This window comes from Salmo salar, chromosome 04 (genome assembly GCF_965601325.2).
Source record: "Salmo salar chromosome 04, fSalSal1, whole genome shotgun sequence".
NCBI classification, from domain to species: Eukaryota; Metazoa; Chordata; class Actinopteri; order Salmoniformes; family Salmonidae; genus Salmo; species Salmo salar.
Window position 1 is genome coordinate 80,114,508 of NC_138294.1, and position 23,993 is coordinate 80,138,500.

Genomic DNA, 23,993 nt, shown 5'->3' on the forward strand with positions numbered 1-23,993 from the left:
TGGGCTCTGACGAATGCCAGCAGAACACTATTGACAAGTGTTTTGCTTCGCTCAACCATGTACTTAGATTACTTTTCTATTTCATATAGGAGTGGGCGGGTAAAACCCAGAGCCAGGAGAAGTGGGACTGAGGAGGAGGATGAGAGACGGGAGGGTAGTCTGTCATATAAACTCAAGTCAGTCAGTCAGTCTCAGGGCGTGTGACGGAGAAGTCCGTCACTGGCCGCGGGCAGTGTTTGGTACACTAACACACACTCAGCGCGCCTCCCTGCTCCGTTATCAGCTACGTTAACAATCTGGGTCGACACACAAGTTAACTTCTCTTAGTACATACATTTCACACTTTATTCTTACCTCCCGTCAGTAACAGTTTATGGTATAAAGAATATACAGACAAGTGTTCACGTTTCATTTAAGCAACGTTTATTGTACTTGTCAATGTCATGGATGAGCGCGTTGTTTGGTTCTGTTCCTCTCCATCTCTGTAGCTTCTGGGTATGCTGGGATAAGGACCAGAGCTACGGTAATCGGGCTGGCTTTGTAGTGGCTGTCCTGAATGGCTCGTTCATGTGAATGGGCATATTGGAAGGCTCTATGTCAGTAGGGATGGGATTTTGTAAATGTGTTATATTGGTATATTGTATTATGAGAAACGTGTTGCAATGTATATAATTCAGTATGTTTAGTTGAGTGGAAAATGTAGTTTTTGATGAAGGTAATTGCTTAATTAATTAGTGCTGGGTATTTTCTGATGGAAGGGGCTTCCCCTACAAAAGGAGCCTCTCTTTCAGTTCAAGGGGGAACCATTTTGGATTGAGCTGTTGATGGGGCACCATTGTTTTTAAGCTGTCCCCATAATGTATACTTTGGATGGCAGTACTGTTATTTTTCTTCCAGATTCACTATATAAATAAACACCCTTGCAGAGAAGTACTTTTGCGGTTCCGCCATCTTTTTATTTGATAGAGGTTAGGTTTTTCAGTTTAGCCTTCAGACCTACTCTATGTGACAGGGCGATATTGGCATTTTCTAGTCTATCGGCTATGTCAATAGTACATCGACATAGCAAAAGTTTTGCTATGCCAGTCGCCACTCACCAGGAATGTCTAGCTTTGAAAATCAGCAGCAGCAAGCTAGCTCATTCGCCAACAGAAAGAAAGGTGCAGTATTGAGAAACTGAATTGACACAGTGACCAAAATCGAATTCCTGTTGCAAATATTAGTTTAATTCACTAATAAGGCTCGTGTCGATGTGCCCGGACATGCAGATAGCCATGTGACCTGTTAGCAAAGATTACGATAACAAACCATTTCATCTCTGGTGTTAGCAACTATGCTAGCTAGCTGGCAGGTATCCGACAAGAGCTAATTGCCAACGTAGCTAGCTAACGTTAGCTGGTTATCACTTTGAACATGCAGAATTTTCAGCAACGAGCCATCTGACTTGCAGTGTAACGGTAGCTATTTACTGGTGTGCTGATCTGACCAGCTGCATTCATAATTGACAGTTGAATTTCAGTGAATTCGAAATGTATTCAGACCCCTTCCCTTTTTCACAGTTATGTTACAGCCTCATTCTAAAATGGATTACATATTCCCCCCCCCCCCCCTCAATCTACACAAAATACCCCATAATGATAGTGAAAACAGTTTATTTTTAAGAAATGAGCTAAAATGTCTAAAAATCTGTTTGTGCTTTGTGAAATAAGGTATTGTGTGTAGATAGAATTTTAGAAAAAAGGCTGTAACGTAACAAAATGTGGAAAAAGTCAAGGTGTCTGAATACTTTCCCAATGCACTACAGAGGATTGTCATCATAGGGAAATATGGAAGTGTTTTAAAATGCCCAAATAAAGGTTGGCAATAGGTTTAGCTACCTAAGAATCTTCCTGTATGTTTATGTACCAGGAAAGCTGTAGATCAGTGCATTCTCACTTCTCAAACTAGGGATGAGTTGTGAAGCATAAACAAAATAAACACGGAATACGTTGATAGGTTGTTGCATTACTTAATGACAACACTGAATATCTTTGCGCATCAAAAATGATGTTGCCTGCTTACGCGCTGTAGGCATCCATATCCCCTGTATGTCCCCCGACACAAGAACCATGTTTGAGAGGTTGGTGTTGTAGATATTTTGTTTTTATAGTGAACAATAACTTTTAGGCACATCCAGTGTGCAAAAAAACTATGCAATTACCACATTTGGACACTTTGGAGAGGTTGAAAAGACACTTGAATGTACCCTGGATACCCCATAACACCACAATGTTTGAGTGAGGTTGATATGGAAGAAAGTGTTTTTATACTGAACAAATAGCATTTAGGGATTGAAAATATGTAATAGCACTAGAATTATCTAATTTACAGACATATGCCACTTTGGAGAGGTTTAGGGACACTTGGAAATGTCCCGTGACCACACCTGACAGCACTTACTAAAACATCTGCCCATTTCTAAGTTGTTAGGTCTATCAATCCCATTTAAAAAAATATTATTCACATGTTGTGGAAGCCATCTGATGTGTTTCCAGCTCTAGTCATCAATAATTCACTTATAGTTGTCAATGAAAGATGACGTTCAAAAAAACAAAAAAAAAACTTAGTGTTTACTGCTCTGAACTATGTATTTCCTATCCATCTTCTGATGATTTCCTCATAATCTCTAAGATGAATTCTCTCCAAATATACCACATTTTTGCATGTCAGAATCATGTAATTCGCTCTCATCCAACACTTCTCACTCTGCCCCTACTCGGATGGTATTGCGCCGTCCCAACCTTCGCTCTCTCTCTCCCGCTACTCTCTCCTCTTCCATCCTATCATCTCTTCCCTCTGCTCAAACCTTCTCCAACCTATCTCCTGATTCTGCCTCCTCAACCCTCCTCTCCTCCCTCTCTGCATCCTTTGATTTCCTCTGTCCCGTATCCTCCAGGCCGGCTCGGTCCCCCCCTCCTGCTCCGTGGCTCGACGACTCACTGCGAGCTCACAGAACAGGGCTCCGGGCAGCCGAGCGGAAAACGGAGGAAAACTCGCCTCCCTGCGGACCTGGCATCCTTTCACTCCCTCCTCTCTACATTTTCCTCTGCTGTCTCTGCTGCTAAAGCCACTTTCTACCACTCTAAACTCCAAGCATCTGCCTCTAACCCTAGGAAGCTCTTTGCTACCTTCTCCTCCCTCCTGAATCCTCCTCCCCCTCCCCCCCCCCCCCCTCCTCCCTCTCTGCGGATGACTTCGTCAACCATTTTGAAAAGAAGGTTGACGACATCCGATCCTCGTTTGCTAAGTCAAACGACACCGCTGGTCCTGCTCACACTGCCCTACCCTGTGCTTTGACCTCTTTCTCCCCTCTCTCTCCAGATGAAATCTCGCGTCTTGTGACGGCTGGCCGCCCAACAACCTGCCCACTTGACCCTATCCCCTCCTCTCTTCTCCAGACCATTTCCGGAGACTTTCTCCCCTACCTCACCTCGCTCATCAACTCATCCTTGACCGCTGGCTACGTCCCTTCCGTCTTCAAGAGAGCGAGAGTTGCACCCCTTCTGAAAAAACCTACACTCGATCCCTCCGATGTCAACAACTACAGACCAGTATCCCTTCTTTCCTTTCTCTCCAAAACTCTTGAACGTGCCGTCCTTGGCCAGCTCTCTTGCTACCTCTCTCAGAATGACCTTCTTGATCCTAATCAGTCAGGTTTCAAGACTGGGCATTCAACTGAGACTGCTCTTCTCTGTGTCACGGAGGCTCTCCGCACTGCTAAAGCTAACTCTCTCTCCTCTGCTCTCATCCTTCTAGACCCATCTGCTGCCTTTGATACTGTGAACCATCAGATCCTCCTCTCCACCCTCTCCGACCTGGGCATCTCCGGCGCGGCCCACGCTTGGATTGCGTCCTACCTGACAGGTCGCTCCTACCAGGTGGCGTGGCGAGAATCTGTCTCCGCACCACGTGCTCTCACCACTGGTGTCCCCCAGGGCTCTGTTCTAGGCCCTCTCCTATTCTCGCTATACACCAAGTCACTTGGCTCTGTCATATCCTTACATGGTCTCTCATATCATTGCTATGCAGATGACACACAATTAATCTTCTCCTTTCCCCCTTCTGACAACCAGGTGGCGAATCGCATCTCTGCATGTCTGGCAGACATATCAGTGTGGATGACGGATCACCACCTCAAGCTGAACCTCGGCAAGACGGAGATGCTCTTCCTCCCGGGGAAGGACTGCCCGTTCCATGATCTCGCCATCACGGTTGACAACTCCCTTGTGTCCTCCTCCCAGAGTGCTAAGAGCCTCGGCGTGACCCTGGACAACACCCTGTCGTTCTCCACTAACATCAAGGCGGTGACCCGATCCTGTAGGTTCATGCTCTACAACATTCGCAGAGTACGACCCTGCCTCACACAGGAAGCGGCGCAGGTCCTAATCCAGGCACTTGTCATCTCCCGTCTGGATTACTGCAACTCGTTGTTGGCTGGGCTCCCTGCTTGTGCCATTAAACCCCTACAACTCATCCAGAACGCCGCAGCCCGTCTGGTGTTCAACCTTCCCAAGTTCTCTCACGTCACCCCGCTCCTCCGCTCTCTCCACTGGCTTCCAGTCGAAGCTCGCATCCGCTACAAGACCCATGGTGCTTGGCTATGGAGCTGTGAGGGGAACGGCACCTCCGTACCTTCAGGCTCTGATCAGGCCCTACACCCAAACAAGGGCACTGCGTTCATCCACCTCTGGCCTGCTGGCCCCCCTACCTCTGAGGAAGCACAGTTCCCGCTCAGCCCAGTCAAAACTGTTCGCTGCTCTGGCACCCCAATGGTGGAACAAGCTCCCTCACGACGCCAGGACAGCGGAGTCAATCACCACCTTCTGGAGACACCTGAAACCCCACCTCTTTAAGGAATACCTGGGATAGGATAAAGTAATCCTTCTAACCCCCCCCTTAAAAGATTTAGATGCACTATTGTAAAGTGGTTGTTCCACTGGATATTATAAGGTGAATGCACCAATTTGTAAGTCGCTCTGGATAAGAGCGTCTGCTAAATGACTTAAATGTAAATGTAATTACACATGAATAACAGTTACTTTTGAGTGTCTATTTAGGCGGAAATCTAAATTTCTCCATTACATTTAAGAGGTTATTAAAATGCATACATGGCTGTCTCTGGGAAATGTCAAAATGTTCACATTTTATGATATTGAATATTGGCCTAAAATACCCCCAAAAATCGGTATCGGCCCTAAAAATTCCATAACGGTCATTCCCTAGTTCAGGCGGCAGGGCTGTCATCTCTGTGAGCTCCAGTCATCCATCAGGGTGTACTAAGACATTACATGAGAGCCACAGAGGAAAAGAGGCAAGGAGGGCCACAGAGGAAAAAAGGGGAAAGCTCACACGTCAAGGCCATGATGTGAAAGTATGGCCAATTTGCCCGTCATTAGGGCTGGAAAATGCCAGGTACCTCCCGATATATTACCACGATACTTAAGTGTCGATACGATATGTATTGCAATTCTCATGATTCTATATGTATTGCGATTTGATACTGTGATTTTATTGCGATTCGATCTTCCAAACATATTGCTAACAATATGTCTGCTGCAGAGGGACAAGAGAGAGCCAGGAGAAAGATTTGATAAGTCACGGAAATAAAAGTGCTGAAAACAAATTGGCTCCCTATTTAAAAAGATGGAGAACAAGCTACAGGAGGAAAAATACTGGTGTTTTGGTGCAGATACAGCCAACTAGCAGCAACATAATACAGCGATATTGTCAAAACGACACATCGTCAAATATCCTGATATATAACCATTGATTTTTTTCCCCAAAAACGAGAGAATAACAGGGGAATGGACTTGTGTCACACACAGTATGAGGTGCAAAGATTGTCTGTCATGTTTGTACTGTATAACAACTATACGATTGGTTGATTTATCGAACAGCACAGACTTTTCTAATGAAAAACTAACCAGAATGACAGCCTAATAGTGTTCACAGCAAAGTCAACAACAGACGACTGACTAAGCATTTTAAGGGGGCATTTCAGTGTACAATTACACACTGCAAGGAGTCATTCCACACACACTACTAAATAGAAAGTCTTCACTCTGAACAGAGTGCGGTCTATGAAGAGTCTGCCCATACGGAGATATTTCCTGCTTGGACTATTGACTAGTTAACTCCTGTATGGACTGGTCTGTGTGTGTGAACTACAATGGTCTGTCTATGGCTCTGTGCTCCCAGACAAACAGGCCGAGACAAACGGACAGGGACAGAGACACAGGGTGGGTGAAATGGAAGCCATCTCAAACCCCTGACCTGGCTGCACAAATGCGTGCAGTTAGTCTGTGATAATTCCCCAGGACTCAATTAGCTAATTGGTTGGAATGTAAGTGATTTGACTGAGTGCTGCAGCAGCGTGAATGAGGAGCGGAAACTGTGTTGTTTGTGTGTGTGTGTGTGTGTGTGTGCTTGTCAGGGTTTCCGAAAAATGACTGGGAAGATTTTTTTTTAAATCTGAGCATTTGATAAATGTCCATTAAAATAACATCAAATTGATCAGAAATACAGTGTAGACATTGTTAATGTTGTAAATGACTAATTGTATCTGGAAACGTCTGATTTTTAATGGAATATCTACATAGGCGTACAGAGGCCCATTATCAGCAACCATCACTCCTGTGTTCCAATGGCATGTTGTGTTAGCTAATCCAAGTTTATCCTTTTAAAATGCTAATTGATCATTAGAAAACACTTTTACAATTATGCTAGTACAGCTGAAAACTGATGTACTGATTAAAGAAGCAATAAAACTGGCCTTCTTTAGACTAGTTGAGTATCTGGATATTACAGGCTCAAAATGTGTCACGACTTCCACCGAAGTTGGTCCCTCTCCTTGTTCGGGTGGCGTTCGACGGTCGAAGTCACCGACCTTCTAGCCGTCGCTGATCCTCTTTTAATTTTCCTTTGGTTTTGTCTTGTCTTCCATCACACCTGGTTCCAATCCCATCAATTACATGTTGTGTATTTAACCCTCTGTTCCCCCTCATGTCCTTGTTGGTGATTGTAAGTGCTTGTGCACGTCTGTCCTGGTGTGCGTCGGGTTATGTACCCATTATTTGATTGTTCTGTTTTCCGGTGAGTTTTTGGTTATTAAACTACGCCGTTTGGAAACACAGTTTCTGTTCTCCTGCGTCTGACTTCTCTGCCGCCAGTACGCACTCCTTACAAAATGGCTAATATCTAATATTACAGGCTCAAAATGGCCAGAAACGAAGACCTTTCTTCTGAAACGCGTCAGTCTATTCTTGTTCTGAGAAATGAAGGCTATTCCATGCGAGAAATTGCCAAGAAACTGAAGATCTCGTACAACGCTGTGTACTACTCCCTTCACAGTACAGCGCAAACTGTCTCTAACCAGAATAGAAAGAGTAGCAGGCCCCGGTGCACAACTGAGCAAGAGGACAAGTACATTAGTCTCTCTAGTGAGAGAAGCAGACACCTCACAAGTCCTCAACTGGCAGCTTCATTAAATAGTACCCACAAAACACCAGTCTCAACGTCAACAGTGACGAGGCAACTCTGGGATGCTGGCCTTCTAGGCAGAGTTGCAAAGAAAAAGCCATCTCAGACTGGCCAATAAAAAGAAAAGATTAAGATGGGCAAAAAAAAAGACACTTGACAGAGGAACACTGGACAGAGGAACTCTGCCTAGAAGGCCTGCATCCCAGAGTCGCCTCGTCACAGTGCTTTTCTTTCAAAAACAAGGCCATTTCCAAGTGACCCCAAACTTTTGAATGGTAGTACACACACACACACTTGAAGTTGGAAGTTTACATACACCTTATTCAAAAATATTTAAACTCAGTTTCACAATTCTTGACATTTAATCTGAGTAAGACTTCCCTGTCTGAGGTCAGTTAGGGTTACCACTTCATTTTAAGAATGTGAAATGTCAGAATAATAGTAGAGAGAATGATTTATTTAAGCCATTATTTCTTTCATCACATTCCCAGTGGGTCAGAAGTGTGCATACACTCAATTAGTATTTGGTATTATTGCCTTTAAATTGTTTAACTCGGGTCAAACTTTTTGGGTAGCCTTCCACAAGCTTCCCACAATAAGTTGGGGGAATTTTGGCCCATTCCTCCTGACAGAGCTGGTGTAACTGAGTCAGGTTTGTATACCTCCTTGCTCGCACACGCTTTTTGAGTTCTGCACACAGGTTTTCTATGGGATTGAGGTCAGGGCTTTGTGATGGCCACTTCAAAACCTTGACTTTGTTGTCCTTAAGCCATTTTGCCACACCTTTGGAAGAATGCTTGGGGTCATTGTCCATTTGGAAGACCCATTTGCGACCAAGCTTTAACTTCCTGACTGATGTCTTGAGATGTTGCTTCAATATATCCACATAATTTTCCATCCTCATGATGCCATCTATTTTGTGAAGTGCAGCAGTCCGTCCTGCAACAAAGCACCCCCACAACATGATGCTGCCACCCCCGTGCTTCACGGTTGGGATGGTGTTCGTCGGCTTGCAAGCCTCCCCCTTTTTCCTCCAAACATAACGATGGTCATTATGACCAAACAGTTCTATTTTTGTTTCATCAGACCAGAGGACATTTCTCCAAAAAGTACAATCTTTGTCCCCATGTGCATTTGCAAACCGTAGTCTGGCTTTTTTATGGCGGTTTTGGAGCAGTGGCTTCTTCCTTGCTGAGCGGCCTTTCAGGTTATGACGATATAGGACTCGTTTTGCTGTGGATATAGGTACTTTTGTACCGGTTTCCTCCAGCATCTTCACAAGGTCCTTTGCTGTTGTTCTGGGATTGATTTGCACTTTTCACACCAAGGTACGTTCATCTCTAGAAGACAGAACGCGTCTCCTTCCTGAGCGGTATGATGGCTGCATGGTCCCATGGTGTTTATACTGGCATACTATTGTTTGTACAGATGAATGTGGTACCTTCAGGTGTTTGGAAATTACTCCCAAGGATAAACCAGACTTGTGGAGGTCTTGGCTGATTTCTTTTGATTTTCCCATGATGTCAAGCAAAGAGGCACTGAGTTTGAAAGTAGGCCTTGAAATACATCCACAGGTACACCTCCAGTTGACTCAAATTATGTCTGGAATTTTCCAAGCTGTTTAAAAAGGCACTGTCAACTTAGTGTATGTAAACTTCTGACCCACTGGAATTGTAATACAGTGAATTATAAGTGAAATAATCTGTCTGTAAACAATTGTTGGAAAAATTACTTGTCATGCACAAAGTAGATGTCCTAACCAACTTGCCAAAACTATAGTTTGTAAACAAGAAATTTGTGGAGTGGCTCCAACCTAAGTGTATGTAAACTTCTGACTTCAACCATACATTACATTACATACATACGGGACACAACGGTACAGTGGGCCCACGGTTCGGTATGTATCACGGTTTGTGGGCCAAGGTAACAGTACTGTTTCGGTATCTTTATATTTAAGAAAAGTATGCGCTTGTATGACTCTCATACAGGGGAAGAGTTTGCAACACGTAGCTCTTCATCTCCCAAACCAGTACATAGTGAACCATCACAGAGGTAGCTTCCAGTACATAGTGAACCATCACAGAGGTAGCTTCCAGTACATAGTGAACCGTCACAGAGGTAGCTTTGAGTTGCTCTGGAGGTCCAACTATCAGTGGAGAGAGCTAAATAGGGTATCTGTGTCAATTCATTTTCAATTTCTCTCCATGATGTTTCAGAGTTTGGGAATTACTTTGCTGCTGAAATGTGTGCTGGAGGGGACAATGTAACGCTGTGAAAACCTTTTCATTATGTGACGAAATCCCGAGTCAGTAACCACCGAATAGGGCTGCAAATCTTTGGCTATGAGTACTCCCACTGCTTTCGTTATTTCTTTGCTTTTCTGAATTTGTTGCAAATTGTTGTTGGAAGGCAGCAGCAAGAGATTGTTGTTTTGGCTAACGAGTGGACTCTCCTTGCTCCAGCTCCACCTGCAAGGGATACGGCCGGGTCACCGTCACGTAAATGACATGTTACACGGAACCCAAACCGGCTGCGCCATTGTGCATACATTTATTTTGTCCCCCCACACCAAATGTGATCACGACACGCAGGTTAAAATATCAAAACAAACTCTGTTACATTAACCAATTACATTAAATTTGGGGACAAGTCAAAGTATTAAACATTTATGGCAATTTAGCTAGCTAGCTTGCTGTTGCTAGGTAATTTGTCCTGCGATACAAACATTGAGTTGTTATTTTACCTGAAATGCACAAGGTCCTCTACTCCGACAATTAAATCACACATAAAACAGTCAACCGAATCGTTTCTAGTCATCTCTCCTCCTCCTAGGCCTTTTCTTCTCTTGAATTTATATTGGGATTGGCAACTTTCATAAATTAGGTGCATTACCACCACTGACCTCGTTCGTCTTTTACTCACCCACGTGGGTATAACGGTTATACCCACATGGGTATAAAAGACGAACGAGGTCAGTAACCAATGAGGAGATGGCACGTGGGTACCTGCTTCTATAAACCAATGAGGAGATGGGAGAGGCAGGACTTGCATCGTGATCTGCGTCACAAATAGAATTTGCTTATATTTTTTGCCCTTGGCAACGCAGACGCTCGTTGGCGCGCGCGCGAGCAGTGTGGGTACAACAATTGAATAATATAGATTTCTAAATTGATTTTGCAAAGCTTGCGCACGCGACGCCAGCGGTGTAGTCAGCCTGTTAGAAGTGTTTCCACCAGAGTAGCCGACAGTGGCAAAGCAATGCATGCATACTGTACTTTGTTTGTTTATTGTCTTCTTACCCTCGTCATTGTATTGATCGCTGAATCCAAAATGTTCCCACACAGCGGATTTGAAAGACGGCGGTGCCTCTTCAAATTTGCTTCTCTCTGTCTCGCTAGCGCTCACCATTGTCACGTTGGAGCTGAGAGAATATTTGTTTTTAAGTTTCCCCTCTCTTCATGGGGCCCCTTTAGGGACGTTTCCTACTGAGATGTCATTGCAAATTGTCCATTTGTTGTTTAAGGGGGAGGGGGTTGCGGTCACTGTGGTTGCCACATTTTGAGACATTGCTGCGGAGTAAAGTTGTTCGGCCCTCAGGAGCCCCAAGCCGTTGCCTGCCTTGCCTGTTCACAAACTGCATCTGGTTCTGTGGATCTGAATGTAATCGTGCATGTAGTCTGCAGCACAAAAAGCTCATTTTGGAAATTAGAGGAAAATGACAGACATATGATAATTCCGCGGTTCACGTGTGCGTATTGAACAGTAGGGGTCGTACTGAACAGTTCGACAACGTACTGTGTACCGTTGCATCCCTAATATATATTTATACGCTCTGGAAAAAATTAAGATACCACTGCAAAATGATTTGTTTCTCTGGTTTTACTATTTATAGGCATGGGTTTGGGTAAATTAAAATGTTTGCTTTATTCTATAAACTTGTGACATTTCTCCCAAATAAAAATATTGTCATTTAGAGCATTTATTTGCAGAAAATGACAACTGGTAAAAATAAAAAAATATGCAGTGTTGTCAGACCTCGAACAATGCAAAGAAAATAAGTTCATATTCATTTTTACACACCACACTACTAACGGTTCAACTTAGGAAGAGTTCAGAAATGCATGTTTGGTGGAATAACCCTGATTTTCAATCACAGCTTTCATGCACCTTGGCATGCTCTCCACCAGTCTTTCACATTGATGTTGGGTGACTGTCGCTCCTGGCGCAAAAATTCAAGCAGCTCGGCTTTGTTTGATGGCTTGTGACCATCCATCTTCCTCTTGATCACATTCCAGAGGTTTTCAATGGGGTTCAGGTCTGGAGATTAGGCTGGACATGACAGGGTCTTGATCTGGTGGTCCTCCAGCCACACCTTGATTGACCTGGCTGTGTGGCATGGAGCATTGTCCTGCTGGAAAAACCAATCCTCAGAGTTGGGGAACATTGTCAGAGCAGAAGAACAACCTTGTAAGTGGCTTGATTCATGCGTCCTTCACAAAGACAAATGTGCACGATTCCAGCCTTGCTGAAGCACCCCGCTGAGATCATCACCGAACCAAATTTCAGTAGGTGCGAGACACTGTGGCTTGTACGCATCTCCATGTCTCGCACACACTGTGAAATAAATAAATAAATAAATAAATAATACACACACACACACACACACACACACACAATATAACTTATAAATGCCTCATGAGCTTAGTTCAACTGTCACACTCCATGAGAACCCAACATATAAGCTTGTTTTTTTCCAATGTGAGTAAACATTGTAGATGTAAACAAACACTGTATAGCCTCATAACATGGTTAAAACAATACTTTTGATATCATGGATGGTCAGTCCTTGCATCCATATCTCTGTCTATTAATCTGAGAGTGGTTACATTTCTCCAGGCCCATCCCTCAGCTTTTTACCAAAACAGAGGCGGGGCAACCGTTTTGTTATTGTTTCATCTGTAGATGTGTCCTTTAAACAGCTGCATATTATCAAAGTGTCACCAACTAAAAGGTCAACAATAGGCCTATAGCAAATGCAGCATATGGCATTCATTTTTCACATGTAAATAGCTCTTTTCAGTAGTGCTCAAAGCATGCCATTCCATGAGTGCAGCGTTTATTTTTAAACTCAAATCAATGAGCCCAATCAGTCCAACATGACAACAAAATCATAAACAGTAGGGCTGGCTAATAAATCCTTAGTTTTGGGGTCATGTTCAGGTAAAACAATTTAGCTAATCTATACTTCCATTATTCCAAGTCTTATTCTTGAAGATCAAGGTGTATAACATTTATTGGAATGACTGGTAAAGATCTAATTTAGTTATATTATTATATGTAGTAGAAAGCGATGTGTTAGAAGAAGCCTACATAACCAACCCATAAAGTAAAATGTAACATCCACATATGACCAGCTATGTAAACTTTAACATGGATTTATCCTGCAATAGATGTTGTTGAATTGGTAACATAAATGTTTGTCTTCTTCTAATGCCTCTTAAGGTGGAAGTAATCTAAAAGTAATAGAATGTAATCAGATTACGTTACTGAATTTGGGTAATCCAAAAGTTGTGTTACTGATTACAATTTTGGACAGGTAACTCTAGTAACTGTAACGGATTACATTTAGAAAGTAACCTACCCAACCCTGACTGTCATTACAATTGCGTCACAGGATCCTGGTAAAATTAAGGTTGTATTGTGGCTAGCCACTGGATGGCTCTGAATGCACTGTCAACATGCAGCCAAAGTTACTAACCACTTTTGGAGCTAAATAGTGCTCTCAATTCGTATCCTGATGTCAACAGCAGTTTTATTCATAATATGGGGGGAAAAAAGTATATTACAAAAAGTTGTATTAAGCTAGCTAGCTAGCTAGCTAATCAGCTAAGCTAGCAAACAATATAACAAAAGTATAATTTTGGATTAGAAAAATTATTCTAACATACTCTGCATTTCCGGGATCACAGTAGCAAGTGCACTGTTAAATTATTTATCCATTTAAAAAATTTGTTTTGGGATGAAAAACCTGGCTTTTGGATCGCTCTCATTGGCTTTTATGCGTTTCAAACGAGAGCTTGTCCGAGGTCTCGGACTCAACGACAGTTGCTATCATTTGCAGCGCTTTTATTGGTTGGCCAAAATTCTGGGGCGGGGCTTAGTGAAGGGTCAATTGGGAATCATCAGAATCACCTCTCTACCGGGTGCGTGTTTCCATGATCCGATCTCGACTTGTTTCCTCATTTAGTTCTCGAGAGAGCGGAGGCTGTTTGGAAAAATGACAACTGCTGTCCATTGAAATGTAGAGTACGCACCTCGCATCTTTGCCATTGATCACTTCTGTGATCGAAAAGCCCATAGAGGTCCCGTTAGTTGCAAGGATGGCCTTATAACATCTCTATGTTGTCCATCTACGGGGCCAGAACCAACAGCTCCAGATAAATACATTTTTAGTTTTTTGTTGTAATTTTACCCCCTTTTCCTCCCCAATTTCGTGATATCCAACTGGTAGTTACCATCTTGTCTCATCCGCAGCAACTCCCCAACGGGCTCAGGAGAGGCAAAGGTGTGAAACATGACCCGCCAAGCTGCGCTGCTTCTTAACCTGTTGGGGCTAGGGGGCAGTATTTGCACGGCTGGATAAAAAAAATTTACCCGATTTAATCTGGTTACTAATCCTACCCAGTAACTAGAATATGCATATACTTATTATATATGGATAGAAAACACCCTACATTTTCTAAAACTGTTTGAATGGTGTCTGTGAGTATAACAGAACTCATTTGGCAGGCAAAACCCTGAGACATTTTCTGACAGGAAGTGGATACCTGATGTGTTGTATTACCTTTAAACCTATGCCATTGAAAAACACAGGGGCTGAGGAATATTTTGGCACTTCCTATTGCTTCCACTAGATGTCACCAGCCTTTACAAAGTGTTTTGAGTCTTCTGGAGGGAGATCTGACCGAACAAGAGCCATGGAACGATGATGGCCCATTAGACACCTGGCGCGCGAGTTCATGTTGGGTACCCTCGTTCCAATACGTTATAAAAGAGAATGCATTCGTCCACCTTGAATATTATTCATGTTCTGGTTAAAAAAGGCACTAATGATTTATGCTATACAACGTTTGACATGTTTGAACGAACGTAAATATATTTTTTCCCCTCGTTCATGACGAGAAGTCCGGCTGGCTTAGATCATGTGCTAACAAGACGGAGATTTTTGGACATAAATGATGAGCTTTTTTGAACAAAACTACATTCGTTATGGACCTGTGATACCTGGAAGTGACATCTGATGAAGAGAATCAAAGGTAATGGATTATTTACATAGTATTTTCGATTTTAGATCTCCCCAACATGACGTCTAGTCTGTATCGCAACGCGTATTTTTCTGGGCGCAGTGCTCAGATTATTGCAAAGTGTGATTTCCCAGTAAGGTTATTTTTAAATCTGGCAAGTTGATTGCGTTCAAGAGATGTAAATCTATAATTCTTTAAATGACAATATAATATTTTACCAATGTTTTCTAATTTTAATTATTTAATTTGTGGTGCTGACTTGACTGCAGGTTATTGGAGGGAAACGATTTCCTCAACATCAATGCCATAGTAAAACGCTGTTTTTGGATATAAATATGAACTTGATAGAAATAAAAATGCATGCATTGTCTAACATAATGTCCTAGGAGTGTCATCTGATGGAGATTGTAAAAGGTTAGTGCATCATTTTAGCTGGTTTTATGGTTTTGGTGACCCTGTCTTTGAATTGACAAAACATTACACACAACTCTTGTAAATGTACTGTCCTAACATACTCTAAATTTATGCTTTCGCCGTAAAACCTTTTTGAAATCGTAAAACGTGGTTAGATTAAGGAGATGTTTATCTTTCAAAGGGTGTAAAATAGTTGTATGTTTGAAAAATGTGAATTTTGACATTTATTTGGATTCAAATTTGCCGCTCTTGAAATGCACCTGCTGTTGATGGAGTGCACCACGGGTGGGACGCTTGCGTCCCACCTAGCCCATAGAGGTTAACACACTGCTCACTTAACACAGAAGCCAGCCACACCAACGTGTCGGAGGGAACACCATTCAACTGTCGACCGAGGTCAGCTTGCAGGCGCCTGGTCCGCCACAAGGAGTCGCTGGAGCACGATCAAGTGATTATTCTCCAATGACTTTGCTATGAAGCAATATCAATTAAATGGTCATCAAAACAATAGTCTCATTTCATTTCACCTCCCTCTCTGCTGCCTGTATGGACTGACTGAGCCAACAGTAACCACAACACAGGCTGTGGTTATTAGCAGCATTACAGACAATCAGGGCCGAAAGGGTGAGGAAATGTGCGGATATGAACAACAAGTAGCTTACGTAATGTCATTTCCCCAGCCTACCATCCCCCCTCCAATGTCTTCCCAGGCACAGCTAATCAGCCAGTCCATCTGCACACAGTAAAGACTTTCATTCCACATTCACCCTACCCTCACTGTCCTCCTCCAGTGGATGCCAACCAGCGGATGGATAGAGGACCCAGGCCAGCAGAATCAGCCAAGCCAAATCTAATAGAAGCCTATTTCTTACTCCCAGCCTGCTTCTGATGGAGCAGCCTGCTTGGTGCTCGCTGGCCAGGCCTGCTCAGGGAGATGGTGGTGATGGACTCAGCCTCAGCCTGAATGTGGTGTGCTATGTCTGCGAGGCAGCTAGGTCAGACACACCTCAATGTAGGCCTATTTACTGATACAGACACCTCAGTGTAGGCCTATTTACTGATACAGACACACCTCAGTGTAGGCCTATTTACTGATACAGCCTGTGTAGGCATCACATCCAGTTGTATTATTGTAGTATTGTCTTAAGATCAAGGCCATAGGCCTAGTTCAGATGAAACTGAAGAACCCATGGAGAGGATAGCTTTAAGACAGCAATCCAATTCTGTAGGCGCTGTGGCATTTTGCACCTACTGCCACAATCCACTGTCTTTGTCCCGGTCTGTGTTTTTCTGTACTAGAGTCAGTAGATATGGAGACGGAGAGAGACAGAGCGAGAGGGAGAGAGAGAAGCAGTGGCTCTACTCACCACAATCATTTCTGAGGGCTCTAAAGTGATGCATTCACAGCCTCGTCTGCCCCCCAGCTGCTTGCCAAAGCTGTGGAGAGAGAACACACAGCACAGAGGACACAGGGTGTTAAACCAAGTGGAAGGCCAAGGCATCTTTATATGGCCAGGGTGGGACCACACGCAGTCTAGTCTTAGTCATTATGACTAAAATATCATTAAGTCTTAGTCACATTGCATTTGTCTTGCCTCATAAACATAAAGCACTGACTTCCATGTGCACAAACATACATAGCCTTGTCCTACCAACAGATTTTTCTGCACAGCATCCTATTTCTTTCCAACAGCAGAAATATGACAAAAATATATAAGATTATATGTAAGAATTATTTGGCCATGTAAATTCCTAATTGAGCCTACACAAATATTGCACATTACATACAAAACAAAGACACACACAAGCCGAGAGAGAGACAGAAAAAGAAAGAAAGGCCGAGAGAAACAGAGTGACAGAGATGGTGGCGCAAAATACCTCCAGCACCTCTATCACTCAGTCGAGTCATTGCTATTAATGTTCCACAGACGCCGCAACCACATTAATGTCCAAAATTAGAACGTGGGCTAATGACTTTCAAAGGGAGCCAATGGCTCTTTCGCCCAGTGAGTCACTAAACCTCAAGTCCGAATCGAGTCCCAAGTCCCCTGTGCTCGAGTCCAAGTTCGAGTCATGAGTCCCTATGTCTTAAGTCAGAGTCCCAGTGCTCGAGTCCTGGTCCAAGTACTGAAGTCTAAGTCACTGGGTCCACATTAACTCTAAATAAATGTATTTAACCAGTCAGATAAAGCATAGTGGCAAGAATGATTTAGTCAAATTGCTTGCTATCCCTTTTCCTTTCTCTCTGTGCCCCCCAACATTTTTACATATAGGTTACTGGTAATGTTACCAGAGGTACGTTCAGTTGGAAAAACATTCTCGATCGTTGTAGATAGAAATTCTATGAATAGAGCCAACGTTATTCCTTAAACGCGTCAGAAATGTGCTATGTAGAACAAACATGCCTATCTGAACGTTCCAAAAAGTTGCATCATGCTCGGCGCTCCCAAGATTATTAGCTATATCTAGCTAATGAGGTAACGTGACCTAACAAAGTATAGCCTAAAAAAAAAAAAGGCTAACGGTTAAAAAGTGGTTAATGGTTGAGCAAGAACACAAATTCAAAAAAAGACAACCTACTTTTCTACAGCCTACTCAAGGGAGAGAAAACATTGCTTGACTGTTGTTTTACTATTAAACTCAATCTGTGCTGTTAATATTAATTGTGGTCATCACGGAAAAGCTCAATCTCTCCAAAAACTATTGTCCAGTCCACTTAGTAGTCAGAGATCGTTTTAGCTAACTGAAATTAAAATTGTTTAGTCAGTTTTATCTGGGAATATTTAGTCAGTGATGATCTCGTCAATTGCCACAGAAAAATAGGTGTTTGACAAACATTTGAGTCAATATTTTTGTTGACGAAATTAACACTGCTGTTCAACACTGAATAGACTTTTACATTGCAAATTAGAGACTGTTTTTAGTGTCAATTTCAATGTATTGCAGTCAGTACTGATGTCTGTATCCAATGATGCAAAGATCGACCAGTTCAAATTGAAGCAATAACGATATTTAGGCCGATTGATTTCTAACAGTGACAATATAAAATCAACAATCATTCTCCACTAATGCATTGAGGTGAACTGGTATTGGTAATTTAGTAGCAGGTTAAAGTTGATGCTTGTTATCAAAATAAAGGATTGGTAGGACGTTCACACAGCAAGTCAACTGTCCATTGAGGATTGAATCCACCTGCTCCCCTCTGGACAATAAGGTCATGTTTGACTGGGATCACAAAGGAGCTTATTGATCTCGACACAGCACTGGTCTGTGTCCCAAATGGCACCTATTCACTATATAGTGCACCGCTTTTGATCAGGGCCCATAGGATCTGTTCAAAGCAGCACCCTAAGTAGGGAATTGGGTGACATTTGGGACGAAACACAGGACTCTGCCTTTTCACTGGTTCCACCAGAGAACACAACAGGCCGGCTCAGATAGCTTTCACACTTCTCCCTTCAGATCAATCACATGGTGTAGTAGTATCACGTTAGTCAGCCCACTGACTTTCCCACAGACAGGACTTCATTAAGACCTGGTTCCCCATTCACATGAATGGAGCTGTACAATGATTTTCTTATGAGATAGCAAAATAGTCACCAACTACAATGAACTAAAATATAAACGCAACATGTAAAGTGTTGATCCCATGTTTCATGAGCTGAAACAAAAGATCCCAGAAATGTTCAATATGCACAAAAAGCTTATTTCTGAGAAATAGAGAGAACCATTTTGTTTACTATTTTTGTTAGTGAGCATTTCTCCTTGGCCAAGATACTCCATCCACCTAACAGGAAGCTGACTAAACAGCATGATCATTACACAGGTGCACCTTGTGCTGGGGACAATAAAAGGCCACTAAAATATGCAGTTGTGTCACACAACGCCAAGTTTTGATTGAGCATGCAATTGGCTTGCACACTGCAGGAATGTCCACCAGAGCTGTTGCCAAAGAATGTAATGTTAATTTCTTGACCAAAAGCGGGCTCCAACGGTCGTTTTAGAGAATTTGGAAGTATGTAAAACCAGCCTCACAACCGCAGACCACGTGTAAACACGCCAGCCCAGGACCTCCAAATCCGGCTTCTTCACCAGGACAGCTGATGAAACTAGGTTTGAACAACCAAAGAATTTATGCACAAACTGTCAGAAACTGTCTCAGGGAAGCTCATTTGCGTGCTCTGCATCTTCAACAGGGTCTTGACCTGACTGCAGTTTGGAATTGTAACCGACTTCAGTGAGCAAATGCCCACCGGCACGCTGGAGAAGTGTGCTCTTCACGGATGAATCCCGGTTTTAATTGTACCGGGCAGATAGCGTCGTGGGGGTGAGCGGTTTGCTGATGTCAACATTTTGAACAGAGTGCCCCATGGTGGCGGTGGGTTATGGTATGGGCAGGCATAAGCTACGGAAAACAAACAGTGACTTTAAAACGTGGCACCGTCATAGAATGCCACCTTTCCAACAAGTCACTTCGTCAAATGTCGGCCCTGCTAGAGCTGACCCGGTCAACTGTAAGTGTTGTTATTGTGAAGTGGAAACATCTAGGAGAAACAACAGCTCAGCCGCAAAGTGGTAGGCCACACAAGCTCACAGAACGGGACTGCTGAGTGCTGAAGCGCATAGCACATAAAAAGTCTGTCCTCATTTGCAACACTCACTACCAAGGTACAAACTAACTCTGGAAGCAACATCAGCACAAGAACTGTTCGTCAGGAGCTTCATGAAATGGGTTTCAATGGCCAAGCAGTCGCACACAAGCCCACCATGCGCAATGCCAAGCGTCGGCTTGAGTGGTGTAAAGCTCGCCACCATTGGACTCTGGAGCAGTGGAAACGCGTTCACCTTCTGGCAGTCCGACGGACAAATCTGGGTTTGGCGGATGCCAGGAGAACACTACCTGCCCCAATGCATAGTGCCAACTGTAAAGTTTGGTGTTGGAGAAATAATGGTCTAGGGCTGATTTCCATGGTTCAAGCTAGGGCCCTTAGTTCCAGTGAAGGGACATTTTAACGCTACAGCATACAATGACATTCTAGAAGATTCTATGGTTCCAACATTGTGGCAACAGTTTGGGAAAGGCCCTTTCCCATTTCAGCATAACAACGCCCCTGTGCACAAAGCGAGGTCCATACAGAAATGGTTTGTCGACATCGGTGTGGAAGAACTTGACTGGCCTGCACAGAGCCCTGACCTCAACCCTATTAACACCTTTGGGGTAAATTGTAACGCTGACTGTGAGCCAGGCCTAATTGCCCAACATCAGTGCCCGACCTCACCAATGCTCGTGGCTGAATGGAAGCGAGCCCCTGCAGCAAATGTTCCAACATCTAGTGGAAAGCCTTCCCAGAAGAGTGGAGGCTTTTATAGCAGCAAAGGGGGGACCAACTTCATATTAATGCCCATGATTTTGGAAGATGTTCGACGAGCAGGTGTCCAAATACTTTTGGTCATGTAGTGAATCTGTGACCAACAGATGCATATCTGCATTCCCAGACAAATCTATAGATTAGCTAGAGCCTAATGCATTTATTTCAATTGACTGATTTCCTTACATGAACTGTAATTCAGTAAAATCTTTTAACTTGTTGCGTTTATTTTTGTGCAGTTTAATTCAACCCAATGAGAATTGGGAGATGAGGGATCCCTTTGTTTCAGCTTTCCATCTAATAATAGAATCGTCTTCACATGTTTTTATATTTTGTCACTTAATTTCATCTTCACGGTGGTGTCACATCTCAATCAATAGCACAATCCATCTAAAATCAGAGAGGAGGCAGAACGCGCCAAAAATACCCATGCTGCAATTAACAGCAAGAAAGTGAGAGATTCAGTGCTTTCAATTATGAGATGTGGTGAGCAGGGAGAGCGCCCAAATCTGTAACTCCTATTCTTCTAAGTTGCGTCCCAAATGGTACCCTATTCCCTTTATACTGCACTGCTTTTCACCTGGGCCCGTAGCGTACCCTATTCCCTTAGGGCTCTGGTCAAAAGTAGTGCACTATATAGGAAATAGGGTAGCATTTGGGACGCATACCTACTCTCCCAGACCAAAGAGAGATAGCCACATTCATCCTATCAATTCTTTACTCATGGATGGTTTCACACAACGAAACCAGCACGTTTCTGGTCCAATGAAAGAAAGCGTGTCTTCATTTAGTGTTCGGTGATAAAGAAGAACGTTCAAACGCTTAAATTCCTGAGAAAGGAACCCACCACCCCAACAAAGGGAACCATTACGTAAACATTTGAATACATTAAAGCTCATGTGTCAATTAATTGTACCAGGTCTGGTATCTTGACGTCGTCGACACAGGCAGTGTGTGACCACAACTTCCACTGCTGCGACAGGCCTATGTCCCAAAAACATAGTCAAAGCAGAGAGTCTGGGGCACTACTTACGGACTATTCTACAGTCACAGGCGCTTGTTCCTGGAAAAGGGAACAGTGCATTAAACATAGAACTGAATTTCCATTTTCCTCCAGAATTCTGATGCGTCTCTCGCTCTCAGCGAGGGAGTCAGTCTGCTCTGAGAGCCAGACGTCAGCCTTGCTTTGACAACTCTCTCCACACTCCAGTGAGGCTGGGACCAGCCTGGTGCAGCCTGTCAGCCGATGGGAAATGCTGCCTGCCAAGCCTTTCTGCCTGCCTGGCTTCCTTTTCCTCTCTCCAGCTCACCCCCAGGAGTTAATATACAGTGGGGCCCGAAATTATTGACACCCTTGATAAAAATGAGCAAAAATGACAGTGTCATGACAAAAAATATATATTACTTGAACAAAATCTTTCTCTAGCTCAGTATTTGAATAATGTATTTTATACAGTCATTGTATCAAGGGAGTCAATGCATAGACTGTGTGTACTCCTTTAGGAGAGGCATTGTGTGCATTTGTCCATACGGGGGTGGGCGACTCTTGCACACATGATTTACCGTAATTTCCGGACTATTCAGTGCACCTGAATATAAGCCGCACCCACTGAATTTAAAAAAATATATATTTTGAACATAAATAAGCCGCACATGCCTATAAGCCGCAGGTGCCTACCAGTACATTGAAACAAATGAACTTTACACAGGCTTTAACGAAACACGGCTCGTAACAAAAAATAAATAAATTTGCAGTAAGCTTTAGTTGTCTTTTTGCACTGAGTCAATTCCTCACGCTGCCGTTTCCAACGTCTTATCATTGACTCATTAACCTCTCGGGTAGGGGGCAGTATTTTCACATCTGGATAAAAAACGTACCCGATTTAATCTGGTTATTACTCCAGCCCAGAAACTAGAATATGCATATAATTGTTTGATTTGGATAGAAAACACCCTAAAGTTTCTAAAACTGTTTGAATGGTGTCTGTGAGTATAACAGAACTCATATGGCAGGCCAAAACCTGAGAAGATTCTGTACAGGAAGTGCCCTCTCTGACCATTTCTTGGCCTTCTATAGCCTCTTTATCGAAAACAGAGGATCTCTGCTGTAACGTGACATTTTCTAAGGCTCCCATAGGCGCCAGAACGTTGAATGATGACTCTGCAGTCCCTGGCTGAAAAACAGTAGCGCATTTGGATAGTGGTCGATCTGAGAACAATGACACGGGCGCACGCGTGCACGTGAAGAGTCAATTTTCTTCATTCAGTCTTTGAACGAAAACAACGTCTCCCGGTCGGAATATTATCGCTATTTTACGAGAAAAATTGCATAAAAATTGATTTTAAAACAGCGTTTGACATGCTTCAAAGTACGGTAATGGAATATCTTGAATTTTTTTGTCACGACATGCGTCCACGGGTCACCGTTCGGATAGTGTCTTGAACGCAAGAACAAAACAGAGGATATTTGAACATAACTATGGATTATTTTGAACCAAAACAACATTGGGTGTTGAAGTAGAAGTCCTGGGAGTGCATTCTGACGAAGAACAGCAAAGGTAATCCAATTTTTCTTATAGTAATTCTGAGGTTAGTGAACGCCAAACTTGGTGGGTGTCAAATTAGCTAGCCCGTGATGGCGAGCTATCTACTCAGAATATTGCAAAATGTGCTTTTGCCGAAAAGCTATTTTAAATCTGACACCGCGATTGCATAAAGGAGTTCTGTATCTATAATTCTTAAAATAATTATGTTTTTTGTGAACGTTTATCGTGAGTCATTTAGTAAATTCACCGGAAGTTTTCGGTATGTTTGCTAGTTCTGAACGTCACATGCTAATGTAAAAAGCTGGTTTTTGATATAAATATGAACTTGATTGAACAAAACATGCATGTATTGTATAACATAATGTCCTAGGAGTGTCATCTGATGAAGATCATCAAAGGTTAGTACTGCATTTAGCTGTGGTTTTGTTTTTGTGACATTATATGCTAGCTTGAAAAATGGGTGTGTGATTATGTCAGGAGAGTACCCAGCCAGAAATAATCTAATGTTTTGCTTTCGTTGTAAAGCCTTTGTCCAATTTCAAAATGTGGTTAGATTAACGAGAGTCTTGTCTTTAAAATTGTGTAAAATAGTCATACGTTTGAGAAATTGAAGTAATAGCATTTTTAAGGTTTTTGAATATCGCGCCACTCGATTCCACTGGCTGTTGACTAGGTGGGACGATTTCGTCCCACATACCCGAGAGAGGTTAAGACCAAGCTCCCGTGCAGCAGCTCTATTTCCTTTTCCAACAGCCAGATCAATCGCCTTCAACTTGAAAGCTGCATCATATGCATTTCTCCGTGTCTTTTCCATGATGAGGGTGACAAAATGACTACCGTAA

General features: G+C 43.0%; 1 protein-coding gene across 6 annotated transcripts in view; it reads right to left on the minus strand.

The window, feature by feature from the left end:
* The window catches only part of rapgef6 (Rap guanine nucleotide exchange factor (GEF) 6), a 194,466-nt gene that overhangs the window by 114,089 nt on the left and 56,384 nt on the right, over window positions 1-23,993 (minus strand). For all 6 annotated transcript variants that reach the window (XM_082974748.1, XM_082974746.1, XM_082974745.1 and 3 more), the window contains one exon: window positions 16,604-16,673. In XM_082974748.1, the coding sequence (XP_082830874.1) occupies window positions 16,604-16,673 (70 nt within the window). The remainder of the gene's footprint in view (window positions 1-16,603; window positions 16,674-23,993) is intronic.